General features: G+C 59.7%; 4 protein-coding genes and 1 long non-coding RNA gene across 8 annotated transcripts; 2 read left to right on the top strand and 3 right to left on the bottom strand.

Moving 5' to 3' along the window:
* The first annotated feature begins 3,126 nt into the window (after nt 1-3,126).
* Ndufv1 (NADH:ubiquinone oxidoreductase core subunit V1) lies at nt 3,127-7,668 on the top strand. Its single transcript, XM_047519166.1, has 10 exons — nt 3,127-3,285; nt 4,215-4,297; nt 4,370-4,540; nt 5,264-5,447; nt 5,710-5,899; nt 6,285-6,497; nt 6,659-6,825; nt 7,069-7,150; nt 7,264-7,409; nt 7,503-7,668. The coding sequence occupies exons 1-10, from the start codon at nt 3,214-3,216 to the stop codon at nt 7,587-7,589; spliced, it is 1,395 nt and encodes a 464-aa protein (XP_047375122.1). The 5' UTR covers nt 3,127-3,213; the 3' UTR covers nt 7,590-7,668.
* A 241-nt stretch (nt 7,669-7,909) lies between these two features.
* On the bottom strand, nt 7,910-11,654 carry LOC124960412 (double C2-like domain-containing protein gamma). Its single transcript, XM_047519167.1, has 10 exons — nt 11,069-11,654; nt 10,872-10,951; nt 10,726-10,797; nt 10,447-10,556; nt 10,231-10,366; nt 10,047-10,100; nt 8,655-8,809; nt 8,475-8,556; nt 8,283-8,379; nt 7,910-8,212 (listed from the first exon to the last, which is right to left on the bottom strand). Exons 1-10 carry the CDS (start codon nt 11,316-11,318, stop codon nt 8,082-8,084), a joined length of 1,167 nt encoding a protein of 388 aa, XP_047375123.1. The 5' UTR covers nt 11,319-11,654; the 3' UTR covers nt 7,910-8,081.
* Nucleotides 11,655-15,563: 3,909 nt separating this feature from the next.
* Nudt8 (nudix hydrolase 8) lies at nt 15,564-17,603 on the bottom strand. The gene is made up of 4 exons (XM_047517159.1): nt 17,339-17,603; nt 16,563-16,695; nt 15,956-16,033; nt 15,564-15,864 (listed from the first exon to the last, which is right to left on the bottom strand). The coding sequence occupies exons 1-4, from the start codon at nt 17,530-17,532 to the stop codon at nt 15,637-15,639; spliced, it is 633 nt and encodes a 210-aa protein (XP_047373115.1). The 5' UTR covers nt 17,533-17,603; the 3' UTR covers nt 15,564-15,636.
* Nucleotides 17,604-17,625: 22 nt separating this feature from the next.
* On the top strand, nt 17,626-23,324 carry LOC124958760 (uncharacterized). 4 transcript variants are annotated; one of them, XR_007103944.1, is made up of 4 exons: nt 17,860-17,892; nt 18,465-21,655; nt 21,781-22,094; nt 22,653-23,324. It is a non-coding gene; the product is annotated as an uncharacterized LOC124958760 (long non-coding RNA). The 4 variants fall into 4 exon arrangements; XR_007103943.1 differs by having other exon boundaries at nt 17,626-21,655; nt 21,908-22,094; XR_007103942.1 differs by having other exon boundaries at nt 17,626-21,655.
* Tbx10 (T-box transcription factor 10) lies at nt 18,990-23,264 on the bottom strand. The gene is made up of 8 exons (XM_047517157.1): nt 23,208-23,264; nt 22,189-22,459; nt 22,008-22,109; nt 21,308-21,479; nt 20,217-20,372; nt 19,867-19,934; nt 19,598-19,692; nt 18,990-19,218 (listed from the first exon to the last, which is right to left on the bottom strand). The coding sequence occupies exons 1-8, from the start codon at nt 23,236-23,238 to the stop codon at nt 19,130-19,132; spliced, it is 984 nt and encodes a 327-aa protein (XP_047373113.1). The 5' UTR covers nt 23,239-23,264; the 3' UTR covers nt 18,990-19,129.
* Nucleotides 23,325-27,421: the final 4,097 nt, after the last annotated feature.

Genomic DNA, 27,421 nt, shown 5'->3' with positions numbered 1-27,421 from the left:
TTAAGTCAACTATAGTTCAAAAGATTAGTAAAATGACTGATGTTATTCACCACGGATTAAAGAAGAAAAACATAATCCCAAATGCAGTCCTTGAAATTCAACACTGTAAAACTAGGCTCTTGGAGGGAAATTTCCGTAACGTGATCAAGGTGTTGCCAAGATCCCAGACCATTCGGTGAGTGGAGGGGGGTGGGGAGAAGGGGGTGCTGGTGCAGCTCGCCTGTAATCCCAGCGGCTCGGAACACTGAGGCAGGAGGATCGCATCCCAAGTCAGCCTCAGCAATTAAGCAAGACCCTCTCTCAAAATAAAAAATAAAAAGGTCTAGGGATGTGGTTCAGTGGCTAAGTGCCCCTGGGTTCAGTTCCTGGTACTGAAAAAAATTAAAAAATGGGGGGAGTGACTTTTAGTTTTTTCTGTGAAGCTCTAAATGTTTAGGGATCAGTATATTTATATGCGATTGTAAAGCATTTTAAAATCACCCAGAAAACAATGCAAACACCCCAAAATGACAATGGGTTAAAGTCCGAGTGGTAGAAAACATGTAACTATTTTGGTATTCTGGTAATTCTTAAATTTCCAACTAAGGAAAACAAATTTTCGTTTTCCAAATATAAAATTCAATTATAGTATCAAATCAGCACTTCCATTGAACTCTATGTATCAGTTGAAGAACTAATTAGGACAAATTAAAAAATTAAGAGAGAGAGAGAGTGACACCCGAGCTGATCAGGCATCGGCTTGTGATGCTAGTTACCAAGAGATTTAGAGATCTGATCTGGTGGTTGAAGAAAGCTTCCTGGGGGAGGCGACAGCCACCAGGCTCCTCAGGAGGAGCAAGAAGAAGTGACCAAGGGAGTAGAAGACAGATCCTAGATGCACCCAGATGGCGTGGGCAGAGCCACTGGAGCTGGGGCTCTGGAGGTTTGGACACCAGGCCAAGGGCCTTGGGTTTTGTCTTGAGGACAGCAGAGAGCTGCAGTCTCAGCAAAATGTTTCTGAAATTTAGAGTGTGTCCGCTGGTTCCGTGTTTGCAGGGACCAAGAATTGAGGCTGGGAGAGTCCAGGGAGGCTTTGCACATTCCAGGTGAGAAATGAGGCAGACCCGATATCACAGGAACAGGCTGTGGCAGGTGTGGTGATCTGGGACCTGTGGGACCAGGAGGCTTCCTTGATGCTTCCTGGCTTCCTGCCTGGATGCTGGTTAAAGAGGGAGACAGGGTGAGATAGGTGCTGAGGAAGAGGTGAGAGTCAGGGCTGGGGACACCGTAGAGGACAGTGCCTAGAAGGTGGAACTGGAGGGACCTCTGCGTCACCTGAGGAGCCTGGCAAGTAGGTGCTCTAGGTGAAGGGGGACCAAATGGGGAACACTTGCCATCCCGGGCAGGCCCAGAGGCGCTGCAAATGCACTGCTTCTGCAAACAAGGGCTCATCATTCCCACTTGCGGGGTGTGGGAGGATTAAGGGGATAACACGGGCGGTGCTTGGCACAGAGCCGGGCCCTGGAGGAACATGGGGACTCTGCCCCTCGGTCTCCGTTTCCATCAGCCCATGCCCATCTCCTGTCGCCAGCATTCCAGTCCGCTTCTCCCTGCAGCCTCTGTCCCCTTGACCCACTTAGAGAAAGAGAAGGAAGGAATTCGCCCTCTGGCTGCATCCTGCCCCCCTTCTTCTGCGCCAAAAGGAGGGACCCATGGACTCAGGTCTGAGCCCTGGATTAGCTGTGTAATCCCCAGCTCTGCCTGGACAATCTCTTTCCCTGCCCAGAAGACAGAGTCTGGGCTAATACTGCCCCACCATCTGTGAAACTTCAGACAGGGTGGAGGTGCTCTTGGTGCCTCTGGGGAGCATCACTGACATCCACAGGGACTGTCACAGCCTGTCGGTTGTGCTGCGCGATTGCTGTGTGTGAGCAGTCTGGGAAGGAAGGCAGGCCGGTGCACCGGCCGCAGCCTTCCAGGGACAAGGGAGGAAACTCCCGAGCCTCAAAGTTTGTCACACACAAAATGGAGTCAACACCATCGAGAGGTGTCCTGGGGAGCACACAGAAAGCGGATGCGAATGAGTCTTGTCGATCAATAACACATTTCTAGAGGAATAAGAAAGGACGATTACAGCCCAAGAGAAGAGAGGAGAGGGCTCCTTTCCATGAAGACTGAAAGACTGAGCTGGGAGGGAAGTCAATCAAAAAGAGCCTGACACGGGCACCAGGGCATGGTCCCAGAGCCGAGGGCTGCAGAGAACTGAAAATGACCACAGTTAGACTACCAAGACAAAGAACTGAGGACAAAACTGGATGAGAGGGACGGCCACAAAACCCCTTAAAACCAATGAGGCCAGGAGGGGTGCGGGGGATCCTGGCGGAGGGGAGCAGAGTCCTTAAAAGTCAAGCCAGGGCCTGATTCCAAAGGCAGGAGGGGCCATTCCAGGATTTTGAGCAGGCACGCCAGGTGCTGGATCTTCCTGACAAGGGAGAGCTCAGCAGTGCGGCATGGGGATGGGCCACCTCCAGACCACCTCATCGCTCTGCCTCACTCCAACCAGGGCTGTAGCCGCACCCCCTGAGAAGACCCCGCGAAGAACCCGCCTGCCCTGGAGCCGGCCGGGCACTCTGCGACCAAATGGAGCAGTCTTTCTCTGCACGCAGATGCACGGGATGCGGGTGGAGGCTCAGTCTGGCAGGACTGGGACTGGGACAGTACCATGACCTCCGAGTCTGAAGGATCCGGCTGCAACCCACACTAATCCTCCTCCCTCCGGCCCCCGCTCCCCCGTGCACACAGCAAGTGCACATTAAACGCAGAGCCTGTAGGAATTGGAGCACACCAGGACCCAGTAGGAAATCACTTGACAGGTTTGTTGACTAGGTGTTTGGAAGGTGGGGGCCAGCAGGAGAGCGGGCAGGTAAGGGAGCGCACCGCCTCGGGCAGCCGGCTGGCAAATGCCGGACTGCGGAGGGAGGAGGGCGGCCGGCGGCCGGCGGGACTACATCTCCCAGACGTCCCAGAGCCAGCCAGGCCACTTCCTGCCTTCTCCCCGCCCACTAGTGGGCGGGGCCGAAAGCGGGTCCCGGAGGCGCGGGGGTGCCTGGGCGCGCCGCGGGTCCCGGGCGCGTGACGCGCTTCCTGTGCGCCGCCTAGCGTCTCTGTCGCGCCGGTTCCTCAGCCTCGGAGCGGTGAAGGTGACAGCCGGAGGTGACCGGCCTAGCCCCCGCGATGCTGGCGGCACGACGACTGCTCGGCGGGTCGCTCCCCGCGCGGGTATCTGTGCGTTTGAGCAGCGACACGGTGAGGCCCGGCCTGGCTCGGGCCCGGGGCGTGCGCGGGCCTCCGCGCGGTGCCTGGGGTCTGTGGTGCCCTCTGCAGAGCCCTCCCCTTCTCCCCAGGCCCCGCAGGAAGTAGAGGGCACCGTGCAGCCGGATGCCGACGCCCGGTCCGGCTCCCTAGTTTAATCGGCCTAGCGGGACGTTGGGCGGGTTGGGAAGCATCCAGGTCTCGCGTTGGTTCCTTGCAACCTCGTAGGGTGTGAAGCGGGCCTCGCCCCTTCTTGTAGATGCAGAAGAGAGCTTCGGAGGGATTCTGTCTCCGGGTTCCTCCTCCAGTCTCTGCTCCCTGTAGTGCCTGGGAAGCGCTTTTAAGGGGACAAGAGCCTGGAAGTCAGGTCCTCTTAGCCCTCCTCCTGGTACACTCCACTAGGTCACCGTAGTTTCCAGTCCCCGCCCCTCAGTTTTACTCTCAGCGGGTCCCCTCCATCCCGCCTTGTCCCGGTCCCGGTGAGGCAGTTCTTCCCATCAGTAACGCCTGTTAGCAGCTTTGGTAAGATGCTATCATGCTGGGCTTTGGGAGGCAGTATGGTGCCTGGCCTTGCAGAGACTTAGATTCCATCTGCTACTTCTGTCTGTGTGACCTTTCATAAGTTCCATTTGTTCTGAATCTGTTTGCTCCTCTGCAAAATGAAAGAAATCATTCCTATCTCAGCGTTGTTATGAGGGTAAATTGAGGTTCAGGCTATAATGCTTAGGCCAGTATCTCTGTGCAGCAAGTGCTTAAGTAAGCCATGGTGGTAGCAATGATGCTTCAGAGTTTTGCGACTTAGGCCTCTGCCCTCCCTGGCCCAGCCCCTCCTAACCAAGAGGACCCAAGAAGCGGTAGCTTCTGGCCCAACCTCTCTTGGCTCCCAGAGCTCTGCTGGGTCTCCTGACACTCAGTCTTCTCAGACAGCACCCAAGAAAACCTCATTTGGCTCACTGAAGGATGAAGACCGCATCTTCACCAATCTATATGGCCGTCATGACTGGAGGTGAGACAGTGTCCTTAGCCTATTGTGTCCCTTGGCAGTGCCTTCCCCTCACTCCCTTCCCCACCCGCCTAGGCTGAAAGGTGCCCAGAGTCGAGGTGACTGGTACAAGACAAAGGAGATCCTGCTGAAGGGGCCCGACTGGATCCTGGGTGAGATCAAGACATCAGGCTTGCGGGGCCGTGGAGGTGCTGGCTTCCCCACTGGGCTCAAGTGGAGCTTCATGAACAAGCCGTCAGATGGCAGGTGTGTGTGGGGGACTTGGCTGCAGACCTTGTGGGTGTCTGGGGCTTGCCTGAGCCTTGGGGCTGTTGCCTTAGAAATCATAGGATGAATGAGGCAAGAATATGTTCCCAGGTTGGAAGTGGATGGACTTCCAGTCCTCTTGACTCCTCAGGGGAAACAGTGATGTAGCAGAATCACTCAGATGTTGATTGAGGCAGGCTCAGTTGTCTGAATCCCAGTTCTGCCTTCTAGGCATTCTAGAGCTTTGGGAAGTCTCCTGGTCATTTTGAACCTCATGTTTCTTTTTTGTTCGTGGGTATAATGATATTCTGCTGGAGATAATGTTTATTTGGCTTTTGACCTATACGTTGGTTAACACAGAGAAAGTAAATAATAAAAATCAGCTACTTTGCCTCTTTTGACCCAGAGATGTGGTGGATTGAGGAAGGCTCTTTGTAACCAAGAGCCGAATTTGGCTCTCAAGGGAAAGCACAGGGAGAGACTTTTGGGCTAAGCAGAACAAAGATCTTTCCAATGGTCATATCTGCCCAAAGATGGAACAGGCAGTGAGCTTCCTGTCATTGGTGGTGAGGAAGCAGAGCTCCTGGGGACATGTTGGGAGGATGGAGAGGGATGGACTGTTGGTGGAGACATCTTTGAGGCCTCTGGGTGGAGCAGGGATGGCTTGTGGTGGAGGGCTCAGTCCTGGGGGCTGTAGCCTGACTGACCTGCAGTCTCCCACAGGCCCAAGTATCTGGTAGTGAATGCAGATGAGGGGGAGCCAGGCACCTGTAAGGACCGGGAGATCATGCGCCACGATCCTCACAAGCTGGTGGAAGGCTGCCTGGTGGGGGGCCGGGCCATGGGCGCCCGTGCTGCCTACATCTACATCCGTGGGGAATTCTACAATGAGGCGTCCAATCTGCAGGTGGGCAAAGGGGAGCATCAACAAGCAGAAGGTGGCCAGTGTGTGCTCACATGCCCCTTCCCCTGCACCGCTGTTCTTTGTTGTTAGCACTGGTCTGTCAGAGGTCCACCTGGAAAAGGGGTGACCACTTCTGCATGTATCCCGAACAGGACTTGGTCCCTAACGCCCCCTTCTCTGGGCCCTTCCTTTATGCTCCAGAGACACACCTTGGGAAGCCTTCAATGGCTCCAGGATTCACAAGGTTGACACCCTTGTCCCACAGGTAGCCATCCGAGAGGCCTACGAGGCAGGTCTGATTGGCAAAGATGCCTGTGGCTCTGGCTATGACTTTGATGTGTTCGTGGTGCGTGGGGCTGGGGCCTACATCTGTGGAGAGGAGACGGCTCTGATTGAGTCCATTGAGGGCAAGCAGGGCAAGCCACGCCTGAAGCCACCCTTCCCCGCGGATGTGGGTAAGGCCCTGCCCAGCCCTGGGCTTGTCATGGCTGTGTCTTGGATTCCCCCTCAGTGGTTCTTAAGGTAGTTCTGAGTGCACTCCAGGCTAGATGGAGAGAGGAGGGTGAACAAAACACAGACTCTCTAGTGACACCAGGGCCCCTCATCCTGCCTCAGTCCGTATTAGACACCCAAGCCCCTTCCAAACTCTGTGCCTTCACCGTATCTGCTCTGGGAGCCAGCGGCGTGGTGGTGAACAGACCATACGGCTCCTCTGGGGTCTGGCTCTAGTGGCGGGGGGAGATGATAGGGTTGAAAGCAGGAGCCCTGCCCAGGAGCAAGACCCAACAGACCCCCTGCCAGGAACTCTGGCCCATTCTATCTTTTCTCATTGCCCTGAAGGAGTATTTGGCTGCCCCACAACCGTAGCCAATGTGGAGACAGTGGCTGTGTCCCCCACCATCTGCCGCCGAGGGGGTGCCTGGTTTGCCAGCTTTGGCCGAGAACGCAACTCGGGTACCAAACTCTTCAACATCTCTGGCCACGTCAACCACCCTTGCACCGTGGAGGAGGAGATGTCTGTGCCGCTGAAGGAGCTCATCGAGAAGCATGCTGGTGAGGCTGGGGGCCAGCCCTGGGGGGATGTGGGGGGCGTCCATGAAGAGGCCTGTGGGAGGACCTCAGACTGGGGCTGACAAAGGTCCAGGCTCAGGACTTGGCAGGTGTGCTGCCCAGCCCTGACCATCACCCTTTTGGGGACTAACCTGGGGCCCCAGGGGGTGTCACTGGTGGCTGGGACAACCTCCTTGCTGTGATTCCTGGCGGCTCGTCCACCCCACTGATCCCCAAGTCCGTGTGTGAGACGGTGCTGATGGACTTCGATGCCCTGGTGCAGGCTCAGACAGGCCTGGGCACGGCTGCAGTGATCGTCATGGACCGCTCGGTAAGGGTGGGCCCTGACACCTGGCTGTGCTCCTTGTGCTGGCCTGGTCGCTGCCCTCTCCCCAGGCCCCTTTGAGAACCCTTTGGCCACCCAGCTCCCCGCTGTCACAGCCTGAGCTGCTGTGGGGAGCGAGCAGGGGAGGGAGGCCGCCCTGTAGAGGGTGCCCTGGAGGCTGGAGCATGCCAGAACCCCGGGGGAGGGGGTGCTGCTGGGGGCGCCTGCTCACTGTCCCTTGTCTCCTAGACAGACATCGTGAAAGCCATCGCCCGCCTCATTGAGTTCTACAAGCACGAGAGCTGCGGCCAGTGCACCCCGTGCCGCGAGGGTGAGCGCCTGGGCAGGTGGGGGTGTGCTGGCCTCGGCTGCACTTAGCTGCCACCCCACCGTGTGCCCTGGCTGGGGAGACCCTCAGGCTCTCTCCTGTTACTGTGGCCCCAGGTGTGGACTGGATGAACAAGGTGATGGCCCGCTTCGTGAAGGGGGACGCTCGGCCCGCGGAGATCGACTCCCTGTGGGAGATCAGCAAGCAGATAGAGGGCCACACCATTTGTGCTCTGGGCGATGGGGCCGCCTGGCCCGTACAGGTACGCAGTGGGTTGCCACGTGTCACTGTGTGGGCGGTACTGGCGGGGATTTTTGGGTTCTGTTTCAATCAGTGCCTCCCTCCCTTCTCCCAGGGTCTGATCCGCCACTTCCGTCCAGAGCTTGAGGATCGGATGCAGCGGTTCGCCCAGCAGCACCAGGCCCGGCAGGCTTCGTCCTGAGCTTGACCCCCTGCCTGCACCTCGCATTCCTCTGTCTGGATGCTGGACAATAAAGCAAGTGCCACTCACTCTCCCAGGACATGACTTTGCATCTGTGACTTTGCTCTTCACCCTGCCATCCGCTGCCATTCCTCAGTCCTGCTCTCAGATGCCATCACATCCCCCTCCCTCAGTGTGGGAAACAGGTGCAGTCCAGACTGGGAGCCTGGTTCAGCACAGGCCCCTGGAAGGTAGGAGACAGAACAGCATCTGTCTGCCCTGTAGGCGAAGGCAGGGGAGGTGGGGCACGTGGCCAGAGGAAGGACGAACTGCTCTGGTCAGAAGATGTTTATTTTGGCTTTATGATCTGGGGTGGGGTGAATGTGGAGGGAGAGGAAACATTCCTGGGTCACGGGAATGGGCACAGCAGGTGGGGGAGTCCCCTGGATCCTCCCAGCTCCAGGGGTGTCCTGGCCACTGTGGGGCAGGTCTGCAAGCAGGGCCCTGTACTGGCTAATCGCCAAGCTGGGGTGGCACGCCGTCCAGCAGGTGCCACAGCTCCAGCCGGTGGTCTGCATGGCCCAGGCACTCACGCCAGTGGCGCAGACGCTCCCCACTGGCCTGGCTGCTCAGCTGCACCCCACCTGCCAGGGACACGGATCAGGGTTGGCAGGAGCCCATAGGGCTCCCCACAGTGCCCTGCGTTCTGCTCACCAATGAAGTCGTCTGCCGTGCCCAGGTCGTAGTCCCACACAGACACCAGCAGTGTTTTCTGGACCAGCTCCTCCCTGGGGCCTGCGTAGAAGAACTCCTGCAGGGAGAGGGGCAGGAGCGAGCAGGCGAGTCCTTCAGTCTGAGAAACAGGTCCAGGCCAGGGCGGCTGGAACCTGCTCAGCCCTGGCTCACCTCATTGAACTCAGGGTTCAGGGTCTTCCTCCGAACACTGGTCTTGTATTTAGACTTCTTCCCTAAGTTTGGATGCAGGAAACTGAGGAGGTGGGGAGGTGGGCAAGTTAGATGTGGCCCTGGGAGGTGAGGAGCCGCCACCTTGCCCTTCCTGCCCACCCATCCACCAACTGCACTCACAGGCGGACAAAGGGGTCTGAGTAGCCATTGGCGTCCATGGGGGCCAGGTGGGCACAGCGCAGAATGCCCACCAGCAGGCCCCCCCGCTGGGAGCTGTAGCACAGGGACAGCAGGATGCGCCCACGGTCCTCCCCAGCTGCCCCTGTCTCTGCCTCCTGCAGGTGTAGGCTTTGGTCAGACCCCATCCAGCCAAAGTCCACCACCCCACCAGTGTCCAGGCCCCAAATAGGAAAGCTGCAGAGAAACTGGGCCAATTTAATTGTATGGCAGTCTCCCCAAACAGCAACCATCTGGCACCCTGGAAAGGACCTACGGTCAGCTGTGCCCTCCAGGGCCTGAGGAGAGGGGCTTGCCGGTTCATTTAGCACATCTTTGTCATGGAGGGGAGGTAGATGATGGTCCCTGGAGTGCCCCAAACAACAGGCGCTTCCTGTGTGGCGTCCAGCAAGTGCCCGTAACCACCGCCTGAGGACCAGCCTGGTACCACAGAGGCAGCTCTGGAGGCTGTTCTGTACCCAAGGACAACAGGTCTCTTCAATTCCAAAACCTACCCCACGGCTCTGGGGCAAGGCCCTTTGCCACACTCGGGAACCCTGGTGCCCACAGCTTGGAGGATGCCAGAAAGAGTGTCTCTTCCTGTGCTTTGTGTGGAGTGACTGCAGGAGACCCAGCCCCCACATCACAGGCAGTTCTCAGTAACACTGGAGTGCTCGGTGAGCAGCTGCTGGGCGCTGGGACAGGAGGTAGGTGTCACAGGGTGCTTGGTGGTGTCACCGCCTTGTTAGGGCCTCACCCACCTGGGCTTAATTAATTGGCAACTGCAGCAACTCGGGTCTCCACTAGGGGCAGGGCACCAGGCCCTTTTGTTCCCAGAGGAGAGGGAGGGGCTACCCTTGGCCTTAGGGATGCCTTCCCCTGCTGAGCTAGGAGTTCTGCTAGGTCCCTGGGCTCAGATGGGGTCCAAGAAGCCCACAGTTACCTTTGCTGCCTCCTAACAAGGACCCGTCTAGGACAACCAGTCACAGGAAGGGCACGCACACTGACCGCAGCGGCAGAGCCTGCTGCCAGGGAGCCCAGCCCAGCTGCCCTCTCCCCGACCTCACCCCACCCTTCCACCCCAGCTCTCAACCTCTTCCTCAAGGTTGCCAGGTCTGGGCCTGGCTGTGCCTCCAGGGATTCTGCTTTGCCCCAGAGTTCCCCAGTCCCCCTGCTGCCACGGCAAGGGAGTCGCCCTCTGCCTGCCCTGCCACTGGGTTTTCCCAGGGCTACAAGGGCTCACAGGGCTTGTGAGAGGTGGCTGCAAACCCCTCCATCCCACCTCTGTTCCGTTTAACCCACCTCGGCCTGGGCCGCCGGCATGCCCACCCCGCCCTGCTCAGCTGCCTCACTCACCTCCTCATACAGGGACATGCCTCGGGCTGTGTCCAGGCTCTTGGGCTTCTTGGTCTGAAAAAGCAGGGCCCAGTTACCTCAGCAGGACACTGCTCAGGTGCCCCTCCCCGCTCCGCCTTCTCCAGCAACCCCCAACACAAGGCCCCTGACCCTGCAGTACCACCCTGTACCTCAGCCCCCTCACCAGCCTCCGCTTCTCCAGGCAGATGTTGAAACTCCTGGCTCGGTTGGGCACCAGTTTCCTCAGGGGTACCCGCAGCTCCCCCAGGGGTGGTGCCTGCCGCCGTCGCCGAAGCCGAGGATCTTCACACACACACAGTCTGGGGGTGGCCCTAATCAAACTTGGCAAGCAAATCCCATCCCCCTACCCTGCCCCAGGTGGCCCAGGCAGGATCCTCACCGTAGGGTCTTGCGCCCAGCATCCTGGCGGGTGAAGCCGTGATAGGTAAGTGTCTCTTCCCAGATAGGTCCCCTTGTCCCCCGAACAGTGCGGGTCCGAAGCTGGCTGGCCTGGAGACCAGATGGGGTGGATCAGAAACTCTCCCGGCCCTCTGCCCTGCCTCCTCAGTCCCAGCAACTGAGGTCCAAGCCCTGGAGGTTGGGACAAGTTGGGGCCAGGTGGGTGCCCTGGGCTGGACCTGCCAGAGAGCAACGATAAAGACCTGGCTCTTGCCCTCACCTTGCTGGCTCCTGGCAGCAGATTGGTTTTGACATAGGTGTCAACAGAACCTGAGGCCGGTGTCTTGAGACCCTGGGAACAGAAGTGGATGTGGGGTAGGCCTGCGGCCCCACCCCTGTCCCAGGGAGCCCTGTCCCCAGCCTCACCTTCGCGAGATGGACTGTGCAGTGCAGGGTGCTGTTGTCCGCATCAAAGAGAAGCGTGAACTCGAGGGTGCCCAGGGCAGCTAGGGCAGGTGGCAGGCAGGGTCAGCCTGGGTGGGCTCACCTGCCCACCCTCCACAGGGATGCTAGGGAAACCCCAGCACCATCCTGGGGTGTCCCCTTGCCCCGCCCCCACTCACTGCTGTCGTCTGAGTCTCCCTGTGGCTCTGGGTCTGGCTGCGGCGGGGTTGCAGAAAGAATGGCGGGGGTCTCCGAAGCGCGCTGGTCGTGGGTGCGCTGCGCGGGCTCAGCAAAAGGGTAAAAGTGCGGGAAGTAGTCGGAAATGAGGCGGATGGGCCGGATGGGGCCGGGGCTCACGTCGATGGCCATGTGCTCCTGCATGCTCACGCGCTGCGGCCGCCGCCGGCCGGGGGGCGCCGTGCCCGCCATGGGGACTCGGACGTGCGGGCGGGGCTCAGAGGGACCCTGGCGGACTGGGGGCTGGGGGGACGCACCCGGTCACCAAGACGGGGCGAGGACGCATCGCCGAGGCCATGGCCGGCAGTCTAGGACAGAGCGCGGGGTCCCGAGGTCAAGCTCTCCAGCCTGGAGGCGGCCCGCCGGGCTCCTTACCCGGGCTCCCTGGGTTCGGGTCGCAGCTGCTGGTGCTGGGTGCGCTTGGGGCGGCAGAGGTGCCGTCTGAGCAGGGGTGCGACAGAGAGGGGAAGGGCTGGCATCAGGAGGCCACACCTCCCGCCCTCAAGGGCCCCTCCCTGGTGCCGGGGCTCAGCTCCCCCGCCCACTGCCCCTCGGCTCACAAGCCGTCAAAAGGAGTTATTTTTACCGCGGTCATGCGGTCCTGCTGGCAGGTGAGGACGCTGGGGGCCAGCGGTGAGGAAGGGGGTGGCGAGGTGCTTGGAAGTGGGGCTGCGTGGACAAGAGAGGAGGCGAGGAGGGCCGGGTCAGGCGGGCAAGAGGGAGCCCCGTGGGGCACACGGGGGTGGGACGGGGGCGGGACGGGGGCTTGTGTGGGGAGCAGGCCCTTGTGAGTATCTCAATGTGCGGCCGCTTCCCCCGGGGGTCTCAGTACCTGGATCCAGCCGGCCCTAGGAGACCCCTATGAGGTGGCCTGCTCGAGGTCACTTCAACACCCTTCTCCCCATGCTCCTGACTGGGAGCACAGCCCCAACCCCTCCTTGAGGCGCCCCTTGTCTCCTCATCAAGGAGGGGCCCCTGGACCTCGTGGTGGCCCTCTACGTGCTGAGCCCCCCCCCCCTTCCCTTCTCCACATTGCTCTTCTTCCCTCGGCCTCCCCTGCATTACCCAGCGGCACCTTCTGCCTGGACTGACTTTTGACCTGGCCCCCTCCATCTGGCTCCCTGGCTTTAACTGCCCAGCATCCCCTCCCCTGGTTGATCTTTTAATTTTTAAGCAAGAAATAACAATTGTAGATATTTATGGGGTACATTGGATGTCTTGTTATAACTACTTTCCCAGGACTTTTACAATTTTTTATTTTGAGACAGGGTCTCGCCAAGATGCCCAAGCTGGCCTTGACTTGCAGTTCTCCTGCCTCAGCCTCCCAAGTCCGAAGCCACCACACCCAGCTGCCAGCTCAGCTTTCTTGGATTCCACATGAAAGCGAGATTATGCTGTACTTTTCTTTGCCTGGCTTATTTCACTTATCATAATGCCCCCCAGCTTTGTCCCTGTTGGGTCCAATGACAGAATTGCCTCTTTTAAAACTGAAATGTGTATAACACATTTTCTTTATCCGTTCATTTGGTCGATTCTGTATTCTGGCTATTGAGAATAGCACTGCAGTGAATATGGGGTGCAGGTATCTTTTTTTTTCCAAGGAGTGTGAAGGGTTTAATGAATGCCATAAAGGGACCAGGTAAGAGGGATACAAACTCCAAACCCAGCCTTTATTACCATCTGGCTAAGCAGAGGGAGAGGGCTCAGTCCTGCTTAGCTCATTCCTAGACACAAAGGCAGCTAGTGGGGGTGGGGGGGAGTCCCTGGAAACGTTTCTCTGCCAGCTGAGGGCTGTGGGGGAGGAGAGAGGTCCCTGCCACTGCTGACACCAGGGGCAGGGAGACCTCAAGCAGCAAGCTGACCTCTGGAGGGCAGGGCCCAGAACCAGGCAGGAAACGGACAAAAGCATCAGGAATGGGAAGAGTGAACAGACTGAACAGGCGAGGAAACTCTCGGGGGCCCCAAACAGCACTGAGGTCTCATAGGGGTCCCCTAGGGCCCGCTGGCTCCAGGGACTGAGACCCCCAGGGAAGCACCCCCACATTGAGATACTCACAAGGCGGCCCTGACATCTCCCCTGCCCCTGCTGAGCAAGGGTAAGGAGAAGGTCTGGAGGAGAAGCAAGGAAAGGGGTGAGGGCAGAGGAGGCAGAGGAGGGACCTGGGAAGAGCCCCCGAGCTGGGACCAGGGCCGAGCTGCTGCTCTGCTGGCGGCTCAGGTCGGCAATGCGGCAGGTGACGCCGCCTCTCAAGGTCCAGTGCTCGTCCAAGCTGATGGTCTGTCGTGATTGGCGTCCAGGTTCTGGCCGAGCACATCCCTCGGCATGTGGTTCTTCCCGCAGAAGCTGCGCTTGCTGACCTTGCTCTTGAGCAGACTGTGCTTCGGACATATTTGTAGAAGTTTTCCACCAGAACGAAGGCTGCCTCTCCAGTTCCGTGTAGCTGCCATCGAGCTGCCTGGCTCCTGGAGGCCTCCCCTCCGCCCGCCCCCACCTCGCCTCAGCGGAGAGGCAGGGGACTGCTCCTGTAGTGCAGCGGCTCTGCCAAGCCAAGCCAGTCAAGCCACCGCTGCCTGGGTCCCAAGGTGGAGAAGCTGCGGGTTCAAGGCTTGGCTTCCTTCCCCCTCCCTTCCCAGGGGGCTCCCCCAGGCCCCTCCCAAGGGACGCAGGCATCTTTTTGACGGGCCAGTTTTGGTTTCTTTGGGTGCATACCTGGGAGTGGGGTGCTGGGTCATATGGTAGTTCTCTGGTTTTCAAAGGAAACTCCACACTGTTTTCCAAAATGGCTACACATACTAATTTATGTCCCCACCAACAGTATTTAATAGTTTTCTTTTCTGCACTTACTCCGGACACTTATCTTTCATGGTTTACTTGGGGGTTTTGTTTGTTGTGTTTTTTGTGGTGCTGGGGATGGAACCCAGGGCCTCACACAGGCTAGGCAAGTGCTCTGCCACTGAGCTGCACCCCGGCCCTCTTTCATTTTTAAAAAATCGATATTTTGACAGGTGTGAGGTAAGATCTCACTTGGTTTTGACTTGCATGTCCCTGATGCTTAGAGATGTTGAGTATTTTTTCATATATCCGTTGTGTGTCTTCTTTTAAGAACTGTCCGTTCAGGGCCTTTGCCCGTTTTTAAGCTGGGCTGCTGTTTCCTTGTATAATTGAATCTTGGCCCCTTGCCAAGTGTAGGGCTTACTCGCATTTTCTCCTGGTGTTTCTTCACTCTTGAATATTTTCCTTGGCTGTGCGGCGTTTTGGTTTGATACTGTCCCATTTGTCTTTGCTTTTGTTGCCTGAGCTTTCGGGGCTGCTATAAAAGAAATCATTGCCCAGACCAATGCCTGGAGTGTCTCCTCTGTGGTGTGTGTTAGTAGTTTCACCACTTCTGGTCTTACAGCTAAGTCTGTAACCCATTTTGTAAATGCTATGCCCTCAGATGTTCGGTAGGGGCCACCCTTCTCTTCTTTCAGTGCCATGGATTCACCCCAAGCCCTGTCAATCCATGAACTTTAAATCCAACATGCCATGTGCTGGGCTCGGGAAAGGGCATGTGACCAGAGAGGCTAATGAAGTGCAGTCCCAGCTTAGACCAGCCAGGAGAGAGAGGTGTTTTCTGTTGATGGGATGCTGGTGCTGTGCCCTCTCATGTCTCATGTTTCTGGACTAGAAACAACCCCTGCGCATGAGGCCAGCACAGTTCAAAAGAGGGAGAAACCCCGAAGCCCTGGATCCAGCCCTACCTGAAGCGAGTTATTGCTAGAGTTTGGAATTGCCATTCCTCTTCAGGAAGAGTTCGCTACTGAATGGAGTTTTATCTTACTTGTCCTGGTACTGCCAAAGAATTCTTCCTCTACCACCGTGTCAAACGCAGACTGCCCAGCCCCTCACCTCTCTTACAGAACCCTGGTCTACATAACTGATGCATAATTCCACTATCATTTGTGTTTGATTAATGTGCAGTCCCACTATGATCCACGTGACCTGGTCTGAGGTCTCAGCTGAGCACCTCCACTTCTGAAGGACAGAGTGGCATCTGGCTGGACCACAGACGTGGCCTCCACACCACTTGGCAAGCAACAGGGTCTCAGCGTGTTGGGACTGTGCAGTGACGTCCAGAGTGCAGGCTCCACAAAGAGTCCGGGCTCCCAAAGCCCAACAGGAGGTGAGCCAGGCACAGAGAACAGGAGGTGCGGGTGCAGCCAGATGTTCACGTCAGCCTGGGGTGGCCTCGAGCAGGGAGTGTGTCCCCCCTGAGCTCCAATCTCCTTCAGCCTCACAGGGCTGTGGAGGGTGAAATGGAACGACTCCACATGCCTGGCACCCAGGAACTGTCCCCTGCTGTGGGGACAGTGTGAGCGGACTGAGGCGCCCTTGCCAGTGGCTCAGGGGTTTGCCTAAAGTCAGGGCCTCCAAACAGAAGAGGCAGGAACCCAGAGTTGCTGAAGACTCTTTATTCAGGTCTGCAGTGGCCTTGCAGGGTGAAGGCAGGAGTGACTTAGGGCCAGGCCCTCAGCCTCTGAGCAGCTCAGGGCTGGTCAGGCGGGACTGGTAGGTGCCAGGGGCCAGCAGCTGCAGGGTGAAATCAGTGACAACAGCTGTGAGCCCCCAGACACGGTGTGGTCCATGCAGGAAGACGGGTAGCGTGTAACCAAAGTGGCCATCCTGGCAGAAGTGGGTATAGCCCTGATTCTGTGTCTGCAGCAGGTGGGTCAGGGGCAGCACAAACACCTCATCCACCTGTGAGAGGAGGCAGGGAGAGGGTGGAGGGCGGGCTGGGCACTGCAGCCTCCCCCGTGGGACAGGCCAGCCCCCAGCGTCCCCCATTCACCTCCTTGGGGTTGGGCTTGAGGCTCTGCAGATCCAGTGGGCCCACACTGGCAAGCACTGGCACCACTGTGGCCTTTCTCTGGTTTGGGAGAAGGACAGGCTGTCAGGGGAGGCATGGCCAGGTGGGGCTCTGGGGTTGGGGTGGGGAGTCAGGGAAGAGGACCTGCCTTGCCTCTGGTGGGCATGGCCAGGTTCAGGGACCCCTGCCTTTGGCCTCAGTGCATCCACGCTGACTGTCTCAGGGCCCCAAGTGCGCTAGGCCTTTCATGCCTTTGCACACTGCTTCCCCCGCCCCTGCTTCATCCACCTGCCATTACCTTTATTACCCTTAAATCTCAAATCTCCCACTTGCCATTCAAACCCAGCTGGGTCCCTGCCCTTCCTGGGAAGCCTCCCCTTTCCTGTTCCCAGCTGAGCAGAGCTGGCTCTCCCCTGTCCCCTCCCGCAAGGGTTGTGTGGGGATAGTACACGTGACTCCCGGGCAGGTGCGGGAGCACTCTTCCATATCCTAAGCCTGCAGGAATCTGTGACCTCTCTTGGTCCCTGGGATCCTGGCTCCGTGTCCAGGTGGGCACAGAGTGAGGGTGGCCTTGGGCCTGGTGGCTCACCGTGTCATGCACAGGCCGCAGGATGCCCCACACATGCTCCTCCGGCACGGCCAGGCCCAGTTCCTCCTGGGTTTCCCGCAAGGCTGTGTGCACCACGTCCTGGTCCGTGGGGTCACACTTGCCGCCTGGGAAACTGAACAGGCACAGGGAGTCTGGTCCTTGTATTTTGGGGCCGTGAAGGGGCAGGGGAGTGGGCAGTGACCGAAGGCTAGAAGCCCACCACGGCATCTTCTGCCTCTATCCCTAGTTTGCTGTGAGGGCTGGAGCGAGTCACATGACCTGGGGAAGCCAGTTTGCCTCCCAGATCAATGCAGGTAAGGGAGAGGGCCCTAGGCAGTGCAGGATAGGATATGAGGGTTTGGCATCAGGGGCAAGATCCTGGGGCTCAGACCCCGAATTCTGCCTGTGGAGGTCCAGTGGTGCTGACATTGACCCCAGGGTGACCCCATTGTCTCCTCCGCCGGCGGAGCCAAGGCCCGAGGCTGGGCAGCCCTTCCCAGCACGAGTCCTGGGCTCCCGGACTCGACTCTCTACAGCCGCCGGCAGGGGGCAGAGTCCTGCCTTTTTAGAGAGAGGAAACCGCTCGAGTCCCGGCTGGCGGTGGTGCGCCGGCGCAGGGGACAATGGTTGCTGAGTCCTCGCCGCCGTCGTGGGCAAACCGTTTCTCCCAGACCCATTTTACAAAGGCGGAAAACCAGGCTCAGGGAGGCTGAGTGCCTTGCCCACGGTCCCTGCCGTCTCCGGGACTCAGCGGCCTCCCGCAGCCGGGAGTGTACCTGACGTCCCCCTGGTGCCGGCCTGCCAGGCGGCTGGAGCGCAGCGTGTAGAGCAGCGCCGGGACTCCGCGCACAAGGCACAGCGGAACGAGCACCGCGGCCGCCGCGGGCCGCGCGCGGAACCGGGCAGTGGTCCTCGCCAGCAGCTGCCTGCAGCGCCGCTCGTCCTCCGCCGACAAGCAATCGGGCTGCATGTCCCGGCTCCGCGGACAGCTAGGGCGCCCGCCTGCCCGGCGAGGGCGGGGCCTGGGAGGGGCGGGGCCTCAGCGAAAAGAGGCGGGTCCAAAACCGAAGGGCGGAGGGGCGGGGCATGCGGAGAGCCGCAGCTCGGCGTTACTGCGAGGGCGACGGGGCGGAGCCTGGGAAGCAATCGGGGGCGGAGCCTGGGCAGAAGCTCTTTAACGCCGGAACGGGGGCGTGGCTTGAGGGAGAGGCCTTTGCCTCAAGGAAGGGCGTGACCGGAAGGGCGTGGTTAAGTGCCGGGATTTCCGGGTGGGACGGGTGTGGGCGTGGCCTGTGGAGAAACACCACCACCCACGCCACCCCCGAGAGCGGTGAGGTTCTGTTGAGTGTGTTCCCAGACCCACTGGAGCAGACGCGGCCTGACGGAGAACTCGCAGACCTCGACTCTTACAACCTTGGGTTCGGGGAGTTTGGAGTCGGGTCCAGGGTCCCTCGCCCCAGCGGTGTCCATCTCTCCCTTGAAGGGAAGGAGCTATAGGATTGCAGAGTCGGGGTCCCCCATCCAGGAGGCTGAGGATGAGTTGGTGGACCCATGTGCAGCTTGCCTGCTCCCACTCCTGTCCTCCACTGGAATGGACTTCAGCCCCAAGCCTCCAGGGGTCTTCTCCCTTCCTGTCTTGAGTTTTGATTGGTCCTCACATCACTACCCCCATCCCTACCCTGGCCTCTGTGGCCACTGCCTGTTGTGGTTCTGCAACTCTCTCCAGACCCTGCTCCCTCAAAAGCTAGACCACACCAGCCTTTCACACAGTATTTAAATGTGGAATGGCAGATGTCGGTAATGTTTACTGTGTGACTCTGAGCAGGTCCGTTGCCTCTCTGAGCCACAGTTTTGATCCTCATCTGGGCACAAAGCAGGAGTAGGACTGGAACCTTTTCACAGGGCTAGGTGCAGTTCTGTGACTTGAATGGTGTCCCCGCCTTTACGTCACTGCACTCCCAGAGATGTGGCTGCCACCGGACTGAGCTTCAGGATGCCTACAGAGTGGATGTGGGGACTGTCAGTCAGATCTGGGAGTTCCTGAGTCCCTCTGCCATGACCCTGGAGGACAGAAGTGCTCTACTCACCCATGCCAAATGGTTTAATGTTGGGGTAAGAGAGGGGTAAGAGAGGAGTCTGGGGGAATCACCCCCAAGGCAGGAGGGGGCAAGAGTCTAGATTGCTGGGTGGAAACAGGAGGGCTGGTTCCAAGTCTGGCGGGTCCCAGACTGGCTGTGACAGGGCAGGTAGCAGGGACAGGGCTTCCCTGCTCTCCTTGGAGAGGGGCTGCAGGGGGTGGGTGGAGACACTCCCACATGGGTGAGGGGTCCAGGATAGGAGGGCTCTGCCATCACTGAGAGTCCTGGCCAGGTCCCAGGTGCACAGCGGTGGGGGACAGTAGCCCCAGCCCAGCTGGGAGGGTCAGGCCACCCTGATCTCCATTAGTCCGGACGTTGGGGAGAGGGTACGGTGCTGGTCGGGCCCTTGGAATCCCAAGATGGCTTGAGGCTCCAGGATACAGGCCCTGGTAAGCAAGGGGCCTGTAGGTGGCCGGGGCCAGCAGGGCTTCAGGGGAGGGCAGCAGCTGATGGTGGAGCCGGACAGAGGTCCTGGAGGTGGAGGCTGAAGCTTTGTTGGGGTCTGGGGAGGAAATGGTCTGAGCAGACCCCAGGCCTCCCCTCACACCTCAGTCCTCACCCATGTCCCCTGGCCCCTTCCCTGCCTGTCTTGGCCTATCTCAGCCTTTGCCCTTGCTTTCTTCTCTGCCTGGAATTTCCTCCCCACCTTCTCCCTCGGCCAAATCCTTCCCAGTCCTGGCTTGAGAACGGCCTCCTCCAGGAAGCCTGCCGGCACCCTCACCTCTGCTCTTCGCTCCGCGTCCCTGCCCTGTTCTTCCTGGGCCTCATGTCGTCTTAGGAATTTTGGCCACCTGTCTGTGGCTACACAGGGACCCAGTGGATTTGCCGAGCAAGTCCCTTCCTGGAGGCCCATGCAGACCTTAGTCCCTGCACGCCATTCCGTGACCCAGGCCTCACCTTTCTCCTGCTCCATGGAGCCTGCCAGCAGGCAGGGACTGAGGCTGCTGCTTCTCCGGGCTGGGATGCTGAGCAGGGGCCGTGGGGCCACAGGCCTGAAGATGGGCAAGCAGGAATGGGGCGGGGGTCAAGTGGAAGGACCAGGAACCAGGGTCAGAATCCGAAGGCGGGACCCTGAGACAGGTGACAGGGGAGGCCCCAGGAGATGTCTGGAGGGGGAGGGGCTGGGGGCTGGGCAGCTGAGTGGAACAGCAGAGGCCACACGGTACCAGGAGTCCGGGTCACTCTCTCTAAAGCCCTTGGCAAAAGGGTTGCTGGCGATTTTCAGCTGGGTGATCTACAGAGGAGAAGGTGCGGTCAGGGCTGCCCGAGCCCATGCAGGGCTGTGGGGCCCACACTTGGTCACCCTGCCCTCCGGGGACCCCAGTCAGGAGGTTGCAGGACCCAGGCCCTGTGGCCGGGAACTCCAGAGCCAGTGGACATGAGGCAGGGGCATTTCTGGGGCAGACACCTGGGGCACAAGGGCAAGAGGGGCGTGGCTGGGGCCAGGTTCAGGCCTCGGTGTCCACCCTGGGAAATGGGCTGGCGGCTGGTGCCTCCCGAGCTGTGCCCCACCCACCCGGTGATTCTGGTACGCGGTCACCGCTGTGAACTGGGTCTCGGTGAAGATGAAGGACTTGAAGTTCTCCTGGGCGTAGCGCTCGCTGTCCTTCCGCGGGTCCACGAAGACCACATGGAAGCGCGGCTGGTAGCGGTGCATGGAGTTGAGAATGATCTGTGGGAGGTTTCGGAGGGGCTGGGCCGCGGACCCTGCCGGAGCCTAGGCCCGCCAGCCCAGCACCGGGACACCAGCCTGAGCCTGCCTGTGTCCCAGGGCCCACTGGGTTTGAGCGTCCTTTTTCTCAGCCCATATCCAACCCTTGTAACTACCTGCAGAACTATCCAGAACTGACCACCCCCCGGCCCACCAGCAACTGTCATCGTTCCCCTGTGCACTTCAGCTGCCTCTGCCCCTTCTCCACACAGCGGCCCTGGCAGGACGCGTCCCCTAGCGCCCGGCTCGAGACCTCCTTCTTCTTCCCACAGAGAGGGAGGGCGTCCTCTCCATGGGGGGACTGGCCCGAACAACCAGCCCTGACCACAGGTCTCTTCCTCCACTTCCCCTCCTTGTTCCACTCTAGCTGTGCAGGGAGCCCCGCAGCCCCCCCAATCGCCCCAACATCCTCTGGCCTCAGGGCCTTTGCATTTGCTGGCCTCTGGCCGACAAGCATCTGATATGCAGTCTCCGTCCCTCCCCCACTTCCTTCCAGTCACTGCTCAATATCACCTCTTCAGCCTCTGTCTCTGCACCTTCCCTGGTTCCTTTTACCCCTGTCATTTATCACTATCTGTGACCTCATCCAGGGTCTGCTGGGTTCCTGGCTTCCCATCTGCCTCCAGCCTCAGGATTTGAGCCTGGGGAAGGTGGGAAATCTTTGTTCCACCAAGTGTCAATCACTATGCCTGGCATTCCACACACTCCTCCCACTCCGGACAGTCCTTTGTGCCATCTAGCCCCCACCAGGTGGTGATCATCAGTGGGCAGGGTGCTGGGCACCACGGCCACAGGGCACCAAAAGTCCTGCCAGCCCTGGCTCCAGGCTTTGTCAAATGGAGGCCCAAGACCCCAACACCTGGCTCAGTCCCTCCCCACTGCAGCCAGGACCTCACATGGCCGTTGTCGTCCAGCAAGTTGTTGGTCAGCTTCAGCTTGTCAAAGGACACAATCTGACGCATCCACTGGGCGCCCTTGGCTGGTGAGTCCGGATGGAAGTGCACGCGGCCAGGCGTGGCCGGGTCAGCCTTGCCCGCCACCAGCCAGGCTGAGCTGTGGAAGGCGTACCTGGGGAGCAGAGGAGGTGGTGAGTGCGACCCTACCAACGCCAAGCCCAACCAAGACTCGGGGGCCCAGGGCTATCGCTGACAACGCCACTGCCACCAGGCCTGGCGGGCATCTTGTAGATGAGGAACGAGGCCTCTGAGAGCACTCTTGGAGTTCTCCATGGCTGTACCTGGCTGGTAGGAGTCCACCCTTGCTGTCCTGGGCTAGACCACTGTGCCTGCCCCAGGCTAGCCCACTGATTTGGGGTCCCTCCCACTGTCAGGCTGTTTGCCCTGTATGTCTAATTTTTTTTTTTTTTCAGTACTGGGAGTTGACCCTAGGATGCTCTACCACTGAGCAACATCCCCAGCCCCTTTTGATCTTCCATTTGGAGACGGTCTTGCTAAGTTGCTGAGGCTGGCCTCAAACTTGTTTGCCTCCTGCCTCAGCCTCCAGAGTTGATGAGATTAAAGGCGAGCACCACGCAGCACAGGTCTGATTCCTGGCCGCTGCACCCTGGATCTGCACTGCCCCCAGCTGGCCCCACACCTGTATCTCTTGTCGTCCAGCGGGATGAAGTCCATGAGCAGGGCGTAGTCAGCCAGCGTGTCCATGCCCAGGATCTTCACCTGGAAGGTGGGGAACATCCTCCTGCAGAAGGGAGGTGCTCAGCAGCCCCACGTGACCCCAGCCTTGGCCCCTTGCCCTGCCCTGCCACCCATGCCCACACCTGCCCGCCTTGGTGACAATCATCTCGGTGCCCAGCTGGTTGAATTCTTCCCATAGTGGTTTCATCTCCAACTGAACCGTCACGCTGGACACACGCGGGTTCTTGGGGCCCTGCCCAGTGGGCTCGGCCACAGCTTGGGCCTCTGTGGAGGAGCTAGTGCAAGGGTCTGGCGGGAACGGTGTCCCCAGCTGGGGCTCCCAACTGGAGCTAGTCACTGGCAGGGGGTAGGTTTCCAAAGGTGCAAGTACACCGAGGCCAGCAGACAGGAAGGCTGGGGAGAGAGGACAGAGGTGTGGGCCCCCAATGGCCCGTTCCCACCCCGCCACATTCCCAGCAAGCTCTCACCCTCAGGCTGTGCCCATAACCCCCTTCCTCCAGCAAGGCCTGTGAACCTGGCCTGTGTCCAGTGTCACCTGGTTAGCATCACTCATGAGGTAAATGTTCATTTAAAATCTTTTCCCCAGCAAGTTCCTGGAGAGCGGAGATAGACAGGACCCAGCTTGCTCCCCGGGGATTGAACCGGTGTGCTCTACACCCCCAGCCTTTTTTATTTTTTATTTTGAGACAAAGTTTTCTTAAATTGCTGAGGCCATCCTTGAACTTAAGATCAGTCCTCCTGCCTCAGCCTCCTGCGCCACTGGGATTACAGGATTCACCACCACAAGCCTGCTCCCCAGGGAACCTTTGAACAACCCTGTGATTGAGAGCTTGGCTATTATCTCCAGCCTCAGGTTCCACACCTGTCACCAGGGGCTCTCAAGACCGGCCCCACAGGGCTGAAGTGAGGATTGGTGGGGACACACAGGGCCTGGTGCACAGTGGGCCCTGCACAGACCCCACCTCTTACAGATGATGCACACGTGAGGCTGCAGGGAGTAGGCGGGGGCTCTGAACTCGGGAACCCCTGCTGCTGGTGCTGATTAAGGAGAGCTGAGTTGCGGGAGAGCCCCGTCCACCACGATTGCTCAGGACAGCCTGGAACCCCCACACACCCTGCCTCCGGAAGCCCATTCTCTCACCTTCTGCTCTGACCCTTTGTCCCCGACGCATGCTCTCTTTTGATCTGCAAGCCTGATGCAAGTCTTGGCCAAGAGCTGTGCCACCCAACCCACGCAATTAAAATAAAATGCTAACCGTAAGATGCTGGTTAATCCTCATTAAGATGGCTATCAGAAAAAGGAGAAAGGGACCCAGGTTAACAAGTAATGGTGAGGATGTGCAGAAGCAAGTCTTTGTGTGCTGCTGGTGAGCATATAAAATTAAAAGCAGAATTACCATATGATCCAGCAATACCGCTTCTGGATCTAGACCCCAAAAAGTCAAAAAGGAGGAACCCAAACGAAGATATGGGTACATCCACATTCATGGCAGCATTTATTCGCAGTAGCCAAAAGGGAGAAATGACCCAAGTGTTCACTGACAGATGAATGCACAAATAAAACGTGGTATAGACATGCAACGGGAAATTATCCACCCTTAAAAGGGAAGGACGGCATGGCGCACGATTCTAATCCCAGCAACTCGGAAGGCTGAAGCAGGAGGATTACAAGTTCAAGGCTGGCATCAGCAATTTAGCAGGACTCTGTGTCAAAATGAACAATAACAAGGGCTGGGGATGGAGCTCAGCGCTGGAGCATCCCTGGGTTCATTTGTCAGTACCGGGGGGCGGGGGGAGAGGCAAGGACATTCTGAGCCTTGCTCAACCTGAGGAACCTCGGAATGTTCCACAGACACAAATCAACAAACACTGTCTGATTCTCCTCGTGAGAGGTGCCCGGAGAGGTCCTGTTCCTAGAAACACTGGACCCATAGTCACTGGGGCCGGAAGGAGGAGGAGGAGAGTTTGGTGGGGATGAAGCTGCAGTACTGCGAGAGGCAAGAGCAGCCCCCGGGTCTCCCAGCCTGGAGGGTGGGGGGGTCTCTAAAAGGGATGGGACATGCAATTTCTGAGGACACCGAGACAGGAAGATCAGATGGGCTGATGTCCCCCACCACCCAGGGCCAGGTCATCGAGGGGCAACTGCCTGTGGCTCAGCTGCTCTGCCGGGGCAGGTAGCCCCTGCCAGCCCCCAGGATCAGGGCTACAGACCACAGGGGAGGGACTTGTGGCTTCACTGGGCCTGGGGACTGTGGTCACCGGCTCACCCCCCCCATCCCAGTCAATGTGTTTCCCTCTGCTCTTTGGGGACCTCTGGGGAGGGAACGTCCTTGGCACTATCTTCCAGAAGCCGGCACCTTTCCCACAGAAATGGAGAAGGGAAGTTGGAGACTTGTCCAGCCCCTACTCCAGTGCTCCAGGTGGGGCTGAGGTCCAGAGATGGCAAGGGACATACAGGTCACACATGAGGCTCCCATTTCCCAGAAGCGGCTTTGTGCCCCTGCCTCTCCCCACCCCTACCTGCAAAACTGCAGCTGGGAGGCTCCTGGCCACCAGCCCTGTCGGCCCTGGTCCCACTGGCCTCACTCACCCTGGAGCCTGACCCACCCATGAGGCCAGCCGGTGGCCCACACCATACCTGCCATGGGGATGGCCCTGATGTCCAGTTCCTGAAGAAACCTCAGCTGGGGCTGGGCTGTCACCGCCACCCAGGAGGCCCTGCCTGCCGGAGGGGGGTCCACTGGCCCAGGTCTGCTTGTTCACCCAGCACCGCAGCTCAGCCCTCCGGCACACGGTCCTCAGTCTGCAGTCTGTCCTTCCCTCCTTGACCAAGCTCGGTCCACGTCCCCGGTTGAGGTTCTGCACTCCTGGGGCGCACCTGGTCTCTGCAGGTGAGACCCTGGCTCTGGGGTGTGCAGGGTCTTCTCCAGGCCACCTCTGTCTGCAGTGTCTGAGGCTGGGCCACTGGCTGGGCTGGTCCAGCTCCGGGGGCGGGTGCACGCGGGAGGGGCAGGTGGGCGGTTCTGACGTCACGAAGCCCCCTCCCTCCTGGTCCTCCTCCCCAGCTCCCACCCCTCCCCAGCTGGAGCCCCAGCCATTGCTGATCAGTGGGCCCAGGCGCAGGTGGGAGTGGGGTGAGGACAGGCTTCATGTCCACAGGGACCCCCCATCTGGCTGGCAGGGAGCCAATGGGGCCTTGGGGAAACTGGGAGGGAGCAGTGGTGGCAGTAGATGAGGGCTGATGGCAAAGGTGGCGCCCCCTCTCCAGGACCAGACCCCTGCCCCAGGCGCCCCTGCCGGGCCTGTTGGTGTGAGGTCAGGAGAGGCCTGAGCAGGAACCGCAAAGGGCAGCAGCTGCAAGTGTCACCGAGTCCCAGACTAGGCAGGAGGAGGTTCAGGCCCTCCCGACAGGTGGGCCTCACGCGCTGGGAAATGCTAGCAGGTCCCTGGCAGCCCCTGTGCCTCACTTTCCCTAACTGCCCTCAGCCCAGCCCGGGGGACCTGGAGCTGGGGACGGTGCACTTGCTGACAGTCCCCATAGTCCTGATGGGTGCAAGTGGGGACTCCAAGGCTGCCCTGGTCACAGACTTTGACTGGGTGTCCATTCTACCCACAGGTCCCCCTCTGTTGACCTGTCCCCTTCTCCCGGTGGTCCTGGCCCAGGGGCCAGCATTCGGGGACTGCAGGTTCACAGGTGAGGGAGGCGGAGGGGGGGCTTCCCCTGAGCTGATGCCCATCCCTTGGCTGAGGAGCTCTTGGACCACTGAGGCCGTGGCCTTGGCTGGCCTGCCCTGGGTCAGCCCACTCTAGGATGGAGCACCCCTGCACAGCGGGAACCCCCCAACCCCTCTAAAGTCTCGTGCAACAATATCTGGTGGCCAAGAGCTCCGGTTCCTGAAAAGAAGCACATGGGGTGCGAAGGGGCCAAGGGCAGGGGACCGCGTCTCTCTGATTGTGCTCCGGGGTCGTAGCCCTGCGGACCCTCTTCTCTCTGCAGCTCAGGGATGGGTGCTGGCTCAGTCCCCTGTGCCCTGGCACCCAGCACACAGAGCCCAAAGGATCCTGCAGGGAGGGGGGCCCAGGGCTGTGAGGGAAGAGCTCCCATCCCCGCACAGACCTGGCCCCTGGGTGGTGGAGGGCTACCCAGCAACACAGGGACAGCTCCGTGCAAGGCGGAGGGTCCCAGTGACCTCCAGGGCCATCCAATGAAGTGTGGCCATGCCACCCCGTCCCAGGCCTCACAGTGTGGTGGATGAGAAGTGTGGGAGATGAGGAGGGGCCTGGGGGTCCGTCTCGCCTCAGAGGCTCCTTCAGCCTAGACACCCAGGAGGGGGCCCGCCTGGGGTTCTGTGGGCACCTGATGCGAGCGCACAACTTTGGCCTATGTGCTGGAAACACCGCACAGTGACATGCCAGCACGCACCCCATGAACCCGAGGGCGCACTGACCCGCCACACGCATTGCGCCCAGGCACGAGCTTCCCACAGAGACAGGCAGGCGTGCACTCCGCACCCCTGCTGGCTGCGTGCCCCCCAGGCGCCTGCTGGCCCCCTGCCCCCTCATCCATCTTGCCTGCCAGCCTGTCCCTGGTGCCCCCGTATCTTTCACACCTTCTCATCTGGCCGCTCGATAGCAGGAGGCGGTGTGGCAGCCATGGCCGCAGGGAGACGGATGGGCCAGGCAGGGGGCCAGGAGGGCGCCGGCACCGCAGCTCTCCAGCCACGCCCCTGTCGGCCTGAGTGGCTGTGGGTGGGCGGCACTCCCACCAGGCCCGCCCCCGCCCTGTCTGTGCTGCCGCAACTGCCCTGTGAGCACCTGTATCGGGACTGAGGGGCCCCGCACCAGATCCCGACGCCCGCGGGAGCCTGGGGACGGTGGAGGCGGTGGAGGGGAGCCTCGGTCCGCTTGCTAGGACTTCCTGGTGCCTGGTGTCCCTGACCCCAGCTGGACTCCGCCAAGCCACACAGCTCACCCGGCACTGGCAAATGCACATCTGGGCTCTGTGCCCAGCCACGGACGGACCCCTCAGAAGGACGCCTGGGTGCTGGGCTCCTGGATACACACCAGAGCACTCCAGGGGCATGTCACAGACATGCACAGTGTGGGCACAGACAGGACACAAGTGTGCAGCTCCCAGCCACAGGACTGTAGGGGGCTGGAGCCAGGACAGTTCCTCTCCAGGTTCTCCAAACTACTGGATCTTCTCCAGGTGTGTGGACAATGGTGGGCACAGAGACAGCCAACACTGGCCCCAGGACACACAGCATATCCCCACGGGCCAGACCTGTCTGGGATCCTGTGCTCAACCCTCCCCTCCTCCATCCACTTCCTAAGCCAGAGACGGGCTTTGCAGGA

The sequence above is a fragment of the Sciurus carolinensis genome, chromosome 11 (genome assembly GCF_902686445.1).
Source record: "Sciurus carolinensis chromosome 11, mSciCar1.2, whole genome shotgun sequence".
Lineage (NCBI taxonomy): Eukaryota > Metazoa > Chordata > Mammalia > Rodentia > Sciuridae > Sciurus > Sciurus carolinensis.
This window is presented reverse-complemented; position numbering and strand designations above follow the sequence as displayed.

Bases quoted from the DNA above. Each gene is read 5' to 3' on its own strand.
- Ndufv1 (XM_047519166.1), top strand. From the start codon at position 3,214: ATGCTGGCGGCACGACGACTGCTCGGCGGGTCGCTCCCCGCGCGGGTA. The intron at 6,826-7,068 runs GTAAGGGTGGGC...CTTGTCTCCTAG, and splicing joins TGATCGTCATGGACCGCTCG to ACAGACATCGTGAAAGCCAT. The intron at 7,410-7,502 runs GTACGCAGTGGG...CCCTTCTCCCAG, and splicing joins GGGCCGCCTGGCCCGTACAG to GGTCTGATCCGCCACTTCCG.
- LOC124960412 (XM_047519167.1), bottom strand. From the start codon at position 11,318: ATGGCGGGCACGGCGCCCCCCGGCCGGCGGCGGCCGCAGCGCGTGAGC. The intron at 10,798-10,871 runs GTGAGGCTGGGG...TTCTGTTCCCAG, and splicing joins GCACAGTCCATCTCGCGAAG to GGTCTCAAGACACCGGCCTC. The intron at 10,101-10,230 runs GTGAGGGGGCTG...CTGCTTTTTCAG, and splicing joins GCCTGGAGAAGCGGAGGCTG to ACCAAGAAGCCCAAGAGCCT.
- Nudt8 (XM_047517159.1), bottom strand. From the start codon at position 17,532: ATGCAGCCCGATTGCTTGTCGGCGGAGGACGAGCGGCGCTGCAGGCAG. The intron at 16,696-17,338 runs GTACACTCCCGG...GTGCCTGTTCAG, and splicing joins CGGCACCAGGGGGACGTCAG to TTTCCCAGGCGGCAAGTGTG. The intron at 15,865-15,955 runs GTGAATGGGGGA...CTCCTCTCACAG, and splicing joins TCAAGCCCAACCCCAAGGAG to GTGGATGAGGTGTTTGTGCT.
- Tbx10 (XM_047517157.1), bottom strand. From the start codon at position 23,238: ATGCGTCGGGGACAAAGGGTCAGAGCAGAAG. The intron at 22,110-22,188 runs GTGTGGGCATGG...TCCCTTCTGCAG, and splicing joins ATTGTCACCAAGGCGGGCAG to GAGGATGTTCCCCACCTTCC. The intron at 19,693-19,866 runs GTACCGTGTGGC...GCCCATCTTCAG, and splicing joins GAGAGTGACCCGGACTCCTG to GCCTGTGGCCCCACGGCCCC.